General features: G+C 34.4%; 1 protein-coding gene and 1 long non-coding RNA gene across 2 annotated transcripts; one reads left to right on the top strand and one right to left on the bottom strand.

Annotated features, from left to right (window-relative positions):
• The first annotated feature begins 221 nt into the window (after positions 1 to 221).
• On the top strand, positions 222 to 1,124 carry LOC18050125 (putative ubiquitin-conjugating enzyme E2 38). Its single transcript, XM_006444473.1, has one exon. The coding sequence runs from the start codon at positions 222 to 224 to the stop codon at positions 1,122 to 1,124; it is 903 nt and encodes a 300-aa protein (XP_006444536.1).
• Positions 1,125 to 2,166: 1,042 nt separating this feature from the next.
• Positions 2,167 to 4,421, bottom strand: LOC112100250. Its single transcript, XR_002906568.1, has 2 exons — positions 3,975 to 4,421; positions 2,167 to 3,199 (listed from the first exon to the last, which is right to left on the bottom strand). It is a non-coding gene; the product is annotated as an uncharacterized LOC112100250 (long non-coding RNA).
• Positions 4,422 to 9,244: the final 4,823 nt, after the last annotated feature.

Here is a 9,244-nt window from a genome sequence, read left to right on the forward strand (position 1 = left end):
TTGACTTTAAAAAGGACCCTAACAAATCACTAGAAAAGAAGTCTTTAACATTCTCTCATCAAGTCAAGATGTCCTATTTGTTTTCTTATTAGGGTAAGGATTGGCATTGACTTACAGTTTACCCAATATTCTAGCAGTATTAGGAATAGCTTGCTCTTGCTTAACCGGCCTTTTTTATTCACCGAAACCAAATTGCTGTTTTTACTCAAAATCCATCAATCATGGATTATACTAAAACTGAAGAGAAAATTATGTTTGGCGAAATTGAAGAGATCGAAGACATTATTGAGAAGAGGTTCAAAAAGTACAAGAACTTCGCTAGAATTCCAACTCATCTTTTGAACCAGAACCATCACTTCATCCACCACAAAACCATAAATATTAATCCCAAAAGTGAACTAGCAGAAAGAATTCACAAAGAATGGGAAATTCTGGAGAAAAACCTTCCAAGTTCTATTTTTGTTAGAGCTTCTGCAGAAAGAATTGACCTTATGAGAGCTGTAATAATCGGTTTGGAAGGTACCCCTTATTGTCATGGCTTGTTCTTCTTTGACATATTCTTTCCTACCACTTACCCAGTTACGCCTCCGCTGATCTTCTATCATTCTTATGGATTTGATTTGAACCCAAATTTGCATCGAGATGGACAGGTTTCTCTTGACCTTCTAACCATCAATGTCAGTCATAGCTGGTGGAACTGCAAGAGGGATTCAGACGAAAAGCAACAGTGGAATCCACAGGAATCTAACATAATGCAAGTACTTGTCTCAATTCAACACAAGGTTTTGAATGCCAATCCATATTACTGTCACAAAGGGCACCCCCAGAAGAGTAACAAAGAGGTTTTCAGGCTGAATTGCCAGGCCATGCTGGTTATGCTTCAACCTCATATGCAGTTCAAACAACCTCATATGCAGTTCAAACATCTCGTGCAAGGTCATTTCAGAAACCGGGCTCACCAAATACTTCAGATTCATAAAGCTGAGATGAAGCCTGATGACGATGAAGAAATGAACCAATTATTCATCAAACTTTTGAATGCCTTTGAAGATAATGGAGCATATTGTGGTCATTATTATCCCAAGGCATTAAAAGAAAGAAGATCCATCAGCAACCACAGATAAGAAAGCTCTTTACTCGAAGAGGAGAGAGCTCGTAGTGATGGTTATACACAGAAACTAATTGATGGAGTGCACATTAAGCATCTGCTGGAATCATTGCGCTGAAATTAGATGGTTACTATTTACTAAGCTATACAACAATTTAGTTTTAGTTAGGTCAGCTTTATCTTTGGCTTTAGGATGTCCTTTAGCAGGTATCTTTTACTCAAATCATATTTAGTGCAGTCTATGCTTTGATAAGTTCTACTTGTTTGAAACTCTACTACCTTCAGAGAATCAAATCTTTCTTTTCACTCATCCAACCAAAACTAAAACTTCCAACAAATTACACTATCGTGCCTGCTTTATTCAACTATTCTCTAAACCTGGATAACTTTGATTTGAAGAATTAAGGGAGCGTTTGGGATTGAAGTGCTGTAGCTTTTAAGCTGCAGCTGCTGTGGAAAAAAAATTATAATTATTAAACAAAAGTTAGTAATATCTAGTAATATAAAATTTAAATAATAATTTTGACAAAATTATTAAAGATATAAAAGATTTTCCATGATCCAAGTGAAAAACCAAATTAACATAGCTTCCAAGCTATAACAGTTAGTATTTACCAAATACTTTAGTGTTGTAGCTTCCAAACGCACCCTAACTAGTGTTACAAAATTTATATTTGAGGTAAGGGACTCAAAAACGAAATTATGCATGCCCATTGCCCAATGTTTGTTTTAGAGATGCATGAACTTCAAAATTATATTTTATTATAAACAAATGTAGACTAGTTCTCTATATATATTGTTAATCTAACGGCTATCGAATTATAGGCTATTCTACAAAAGGCAAGTCATTAAGTTCTTTACCAAGATATTTGTATGTTTTGGCTCAAAACACATTCACATACCTAAAATCAATGACATCGGATTTCAAAGATTTTGTTGTGGGGCATTTCCTAATGCAGCTCCCAAAGCTCCTACAAGAACAAATCTGGGAAGCCAATTATTCCTTAAGACTCAAAAGCTTCATAAGAGGCAGGAACTGCTTACAAACATTGTAAACATGGTGTCAAAGAAGATCATAGGATTATCAAGAGCTAGATAGTAACACTAGTATTATGAATATTTATCTCCCCTCATCAGTAATTTTCACTCATTTTTCCCTGAACTATATAGTTTAAGATTGTTTACATGACAATTTAAACACAAAACACAGAAAGTGTGAAACTAAGAAGCCAATGCGTGCCCAAGGAGCACCGTCCTTAAAGAGCAGATTCTGCCCCTTCTCAGATGATTTCCAGGTGTGTAAAAAGAATTGAAAACAGTCTAATCTTCCGGGATTCAGAGTCCACTCCAAACTACAGTTGCTCCGAAACAGCTAGTTTATTTATTTTCTGACAAAGTGTAAGAGCTTTGATGAAGGAGAGGAGGAAGAAAAGAAGTCTTCTCATTTCTCAAATCAGTGACAGCAGCCATATATCCCTGAATTGCAACAGCCATATCCTTAATTTAAGTCAGGAGATAAGGGGGAAAAAAAATTCAGTGCTCAACACTGATTGTAAAAACTGATATCAAGCAACTGCAGTGCTAAACTGCTAATATCAAGCAACTGCTGCTGATCTGTAGATATGCGGCTTGACTGATTCAAATCAGTTGAACTAACTGATTTTCTTAATCCAATATTTATACTTTTCATCAAAGAGGCAAAGAACTGGGGCAAGCCCGTGTGCATACGTGCGAAGCCAATACGGTTTTATCAATTTGGAATAATGTGAGTATTTTGAAATACCTCACAAATTCACAATAATAATCTGCTTTTCCTAAAAAAGGTAATATTATTTACTTACCCCAGAAAGAGTAAATTGCTAATCCTCTAAGAGTTCAGATGTTGAACCAAGGAGAAGTAAGAGGAAGAGAACGGCCACTATTTTGATGAAGACTAGTACCCTTTACTTGCTGAAAATGATCCTCAGACTTTCAAAGAAGCAATGGCTTCTTGTGATACACCTCTGTGGATAGAGGCAAATAACAGCAAGTTCGATTCCATCACAAGCAATCATGTACTGGAGTTAATTGAATTGCCTCCAGGTACTAAACCTATGAGGTGCAAATAGATTTTTTAAAGAAAAATGAAAGATGATGGATCAATTGATAAATATAAGACAGGGTTAGTTGCCAAAGGGTTCCTACAAAAGAAAGACATAAATTATTTTGATACATATGCGCCTGTATTGGGGACTGCATTCATTTTAGTTTGATTGCAATAACTGCAATTCATAAGTTACATGTTCATCAAATAGATATCAAAACTGTTTTTCTAAATGGAGACTTAGATGAAAAAAATCTACATGAGTCAACCTGAGGGTGTGCAGTACCAAGCACTGAGCATAAGGTATATAAACTGGTTAAGTCATTATATGGCTTAAAATAGGCACCAAAATAACGACATGAGAAATTTGATCAAGTATTAATATCAAAAGGACACGCGATTAATGACTCAGACGAATATATCTATTTTAAATCAGTTGATGTTACCTGATTATTTCCCTCTGTGTTGATGACATGCTTATCCTAAGTCCCAATTTGGGAACGATAAATGAGACCAAAAGGATGCTTTCGTCTAACTTTGATACGAAGGATATAGGAGGAGAAGACGTAACATTAGGCATCAAAATCATTAAGATTAAAATGTTGAAGAGGTTTGGGTGTTATGATGAAAATTGGTCGTAACTGGCCACAACAATCCGGCAGCAAAACAAGCAAGATCATCTTCCAAAAAACTAATCATTTCATTCGAATCAAACACGAAAGATTTTACTGCATACTAAATAAATGTGCGAAACAGAGGATTTAAAATTTAAAAAATGTGTACCGAGTAATTAATTCCGAAAAGTCTCCATCTTTCTCCCTCAATCGGTCTCCTCATCTCAGGCTCAGCTGCATTTTACGCACTATTATTGATGCAGTGATACACAAACACAAAAATTGAAAAAGGAAAACAATAAAGAGAAGAAGAAAGGTCGAAACTTGAAATCGTAAAAGAAAAGACACATCACGAGTTTGTGCGTGAATCTAACACTGACGGCAAAAATTTGTTACTAACAAAAAATGGGGGAACGAGATTAAAAGAAGCGGTTATTTTATTAAATTCACGCACAAACCCGAAACATGCCTCTCCTTGAATTCGATACCCAGCTAAGCTCGTGCTGCTACGAAGAACACTACAGGACAGAGATGGAGAAAGAAAACGGAAATGATAAGGCATAAATTTTTAAAAGAGATTATATATGACCAACTATAAGAAGGTTTATTTACGACTGCTCGGTTAAAAGTCGTTTGAGATTCAGAATCGAATACGAGATAGAATTAGATTACCCCTAATTTACGTGGCTAAGATGTGACGTCGATGCATCACGTGTGATGTACGATTGCCTCAGAGATTTCAGGATCAGCTGCCTGCCTATCAGCAACCGAAACCACTCAGACCCCTGTTTTGGACGAGATACATACAGTTAAAATGGTTTTTTTACTGACCTTTGTTCAGTTGCAATCGATCCTTCTCCACTCATTCCCACTTATAGATCTGAGCCACGTCACCTATCTCAGCTCAACTCCAGCCCGTTACGACCTGCATTTGGGTCTCAGCTCTTTTAGCCCGGCCTTACTTGTTGCCTTGTTGGACCACTTCTCTTTCTAAATAAAGAAAATAGAAAAAAAAAAAAAAAGAGGCCATTGATAGGTGATATTTCGGACTTATCTATGGTACAACTTAGGGGTGGTCATCAACCCGCCTAATCCGTGAATCCAACCTAATCCTTATAATTTTTTATTGGTTGGGTTGGGTTGATAAGATAAACAGGTTGAGTTAGGTTGTTAAATTTTCAACCCATACTATTTACGAGTTGAGTTGGGTTAAAATTTTTTAACCCAATCTGTCAACCTATATATATAAATTTTCATATTTTATATAAAAATTAAAAAAATATAAATATAAAAACTTTGAAATGTTGAATTTGTTTTAAAGATTTTAATATTTACATTTGTTTTAAAGATTTTAATATTTACATTTTTTTAGTTTATCTAATTAATTTATTTATTTTTGTTCACTATTTAATTAGACTATAACAATAGATTTTTTCAAAAACTCAATCCAATCAACCTAACCCAACGGATTAACCCGTATGTATATAAAAAATTATTATATAAATTTTGATATTTCATTTAAAAATTAAAAAAATAAATATAAAAATTTTGAAATGTTGAATTTGTTCTAAAGATTTTAATATTTGCATTTTTTATTTTTTTTATTTTTTTAATTCATCAATTTATTTTTGTTCACTATTTAATTATACTATAAAAAATAATTTTTTTCAAAAGTCTAACACAATCAACCCAACCCGACCCAACCCGTAAAACTGCGGGTTGGGTTGAGATATGTAATGGGTTGGGTCGGGTTGAAAATGTGCCCACCCCTAGTACAATTATAGTATCATATCACAGCTGCACTTAATTATTAGATCCAACTACTTAGTTATTGGCTAGGTGCAGTTGTGGTATGATATCACATTGCACCATAACTAGGCCTAATATTTCACCTCTCAATTTTATTTTGTTAACATTCACTTTTTATGTATTTTTAAAATTATCTTTACTTATCAATAAATAATATTCAAATTTAACAAAATATTGAAAAAATAAAATATAAATAATGATTCAATTTGACACAGGTAAAACAATTATTTAATTCAAATGCATAAAATTTTAATACATTTTTTAATACATACATATATATATATATATATATATTACTTTTCTAATGAGAACATCCTTGTATTATAGGATGTAATTAAAATATAAAAGAATAAATTTTAATCAATTAAAAATTATATTTTTTTACTTGTTATTGTATTCAAACATGTCTTTTTTTATTTATTTTTTACTAACATTATCATTTTGTTGAACTGAATGAGATGTCCCGCTCTAAAAAATTTGAATAGATAGTTTTATTTGACGACTTAAAGCTAGTGGGATTGCTAGTGTTCTGAGTTAAATTCCATTCAAACTGGCGGATGCCCTGAATAAAAGTTTATGCTGGACAAAAGGAGAAATGGAAGAAAATACTAATAGACTTTTAATATTTTCTGGTTAACCATTCCATGGATTTGTTTGCAATCTTTTCTCATAGTCTTTTTCCTGGTCCAGCGCATATGCTTCTGGTGCAACAAAATTTTCCCCTTGTCTCCCTGGGGAACTGGAGGAATATAGTGCTGCTGCATACTTCATTACTTTGGCATCCGGCAAGAACAAGCTAAATCAAAAGCCCCTTGTTTGTACACAACAGTGAGAACTTTGCTTAGCATTATGCGGATATCAGCAGTAATTTTTTATACCATTTGTTTTATGTGGCTGATAGTAGATTCTACTTTCCTGGTTTTTGTTTTTATTGTTGAAGTGGAGCGTGAAGGCAAAAAATCTGGTCTAAGGTGGGCAGTGGGAAGGGAACCACTTAGTTGTAATGGCTAGATGTGGTTTCTCGGCACGCAGATCTTTCTGGGTTTGGAATGGTGATAAAAGATTTAGGTAGAAAGTAGAAACTGGGTTAGTTAGATGCATTGGATGGCATCTCAATATTCTTGATTTATGTTAAAGCATTTGAAATTGATGTTTCCTTTTGGTTTGCAGGCACTAGCAAGATGTCGACTCTTAGGAACCGCTCCTCAAGAGTGATGTGGATAAGGATGCATGTCAATTGTTGGTTACATTGGCCACCTTATGTTTTTAGTCTCAAACATTTTAGTCGTCTAGCCTATGTAATTAAAGGTGAAGTCTACATGTTAGTCTCAAGTCTTGAATTGACCCTGCACTTCAAGGAATTATGTGTGAATTGCATTTTCTCAAACCAGCACCTGTAAGGAAATTATTTTGATTTAAGGCATCTGATTTAAGAGAGCAAAGGCTGTTTGGAACTTATTCCTGTAACGAACAGTTTAAACTCCAGCACTCCTATAATTACTCGCCTTTCTGTTGCAAAGCATGGGTTTTAATTTTAGGTTATAAAGTTTATATCTTCAAACGCAACAAACAGTTGAAAGTCAAAGTATATATTACAATATTTACTGTTCTTTCTTTTGCAGAGCATATGTTTCAGTATTACGTTATATCATGTGTCTTACTGACCGCGAACTTGATGTTAACGTAATTCTTTCTTCTTTGCCATTCTGCGCTGTCTTTACCTTCACATATCTAATATTTCTTGTATCCTTGACCATATAAAAGCTTTTATTCCCCAACATGACTTACATATAGTCCTAACTGCTTGAGATTAGTATCTTAATGTACAGGGAAAGTGAAAAGAATATTTAGAGGAGCGCAGTGTTAGAGGAATGCAACATTTAGGATGTGGAGAAGATACATCCCCATATATTTGATATCCAATTCATTGAACCTTTATCTGCCCTTGCTGTAAATTATTTATAGGCAGCAATCGCCTATCAAAATCTAGGGTATCCGGAACAATTCTTCAATGGGAAGTGGTAAATCATGTTTTGCTTGAGCAAAACATTGCTCCAAATGTTCGTTGCATAGCTTGAGCTAGTTAGCATTTTAGATTTCAAGAGCAGTTGTTAGGTGCTTTAGTAGCTCCCTTATATTGACCATGTGATTTCTTTTTAAAGGGGAACAATGACGGTTCCTTCTAATTCTGTAAGTGGATTAAGGTGAGACAACATAAAATGCCGATCCTATTTATACTGTATTGAAATTTGAAATCCGAAATAATAAGGCAATTTGAATTGATGCACCTATGCTACGATCTTAAGATCTACAAAGAACATGGCTCATGAATTAACACCAACTAATGGTGAGATATTTATATTGCATGATTTATCACTTCTCAAAAATTCAATGAGTTCGTTGACATTAGAAGAAGTTTTATTCATGTGTAAAGTTGTGTATTGGTTTTCTTATTAGAATTTTTAAAGAAAAAAAAATGTTGAATCAATAGTGAGATAACGAAGCTTAGTGTCACGGCCTAATTTTGTCCCATGTTGTGCCGTGCGGTCTTAAGCACCAAATTCACACTTTTTTTATCCTAAGTCAACCTTACACTCAAATGCACTATTAGATCCGAAAACCGGAATGTGTATTCACTCAAACAAACTCAAGATGGGAGGAAAGAACTTGTACTATTCGAAGAAAAGCTTGCAATGCTTAAGTGCCGGAAATTGTATGTTGCATGTGATGATTTGAGCCAAGTGAGGCCCCTCCTATATATAGAGCACAGGGAAATGTCTAGAGTTATCACAACTATCACATAAACTTATTAATTATAAGAAAATATCTACATACTCCACACAAGTCTCCATAGCTCTAGAATCCTCCATGGGCCAGGCCATGCAAGGAGGCTTGGGTCATGACATTAGGATATGTAACATAATTTATTCTACTTGTTGATCAGGTGCGGGTTTTACAGCACAACTTTCCCAATGAGAAATTGCCATGTGCTACCGCACAATTGCGCGCACTTCATCGTTACTACTACTTGCCCCAGCCGACGGCACAAAGAATGGGTGTCGTACATTACCGTCTGGTAATTGTATATTCATTCATTCGTCCTCAATATTCATCCTAAACTGGAGTCAGATCACTAATCACGTCACTGTCGATTCAAACTCCAGCCCGTTTACAGGCCTATATAGAACTTAAGAACGAGCTTAATTTGGGTCTCAGCACTTGGGCATCATTCGGTTTTGGCCCGGCCTTGTTGGACCACTTCTCTTTCCAAATAAGGTAATGGGAGAAAAAGACACTATCAAGTTCACACATGACAATTATTATTAATTTTTTTTTTCGGAAAATGTAAATTCGTTACCATATGATGATATCAGATTGTGTTAAGTAAAATACAATCATGTAATTGGGTTGTTGTATAAGAAGAATATATAAATTCACATGTAGCTCAAAAATCTTTAAAATGTAATTATAATTGGTACACCTATATAGTGAGAATACACGATTGGATAAATGTGTATTTAATTCTTATATTTTGGGTTAAGTATATATTTAATCTCTATAATTAAAAATAATCTTAAGGCCTTCTTATTGTTAATTATGTCACACCCACGTCCTTCCTATTTCTTAATT

This window comes from Citrus clementina, unplaced genomic scaffold (assembly GCF_000493195.1).
Source record: "Citrus clementina cultivar Clemenules unplaced genomic scaffold, Citrus_clementina_v1.0 scaffold_3, whole genome shotgun sequence".
NCBI classification, from domain to species: domain Eukaryota; kingdom Viridiplantae; phylum Streptophyta; class Magnoliopsida; order Sapindales; family Rutaceae; genus Citrus; species Citrus x clementina.

What these genes read in the sequence shown, in the direction of transcription:
- LOC18050125 (XM_006444473.1), top strand. Translation starts at nt 222, where the DNA reads ATGGATTATACTAAAACTGAAGAGAAAATTATGTTTGGCGAAATTGAA.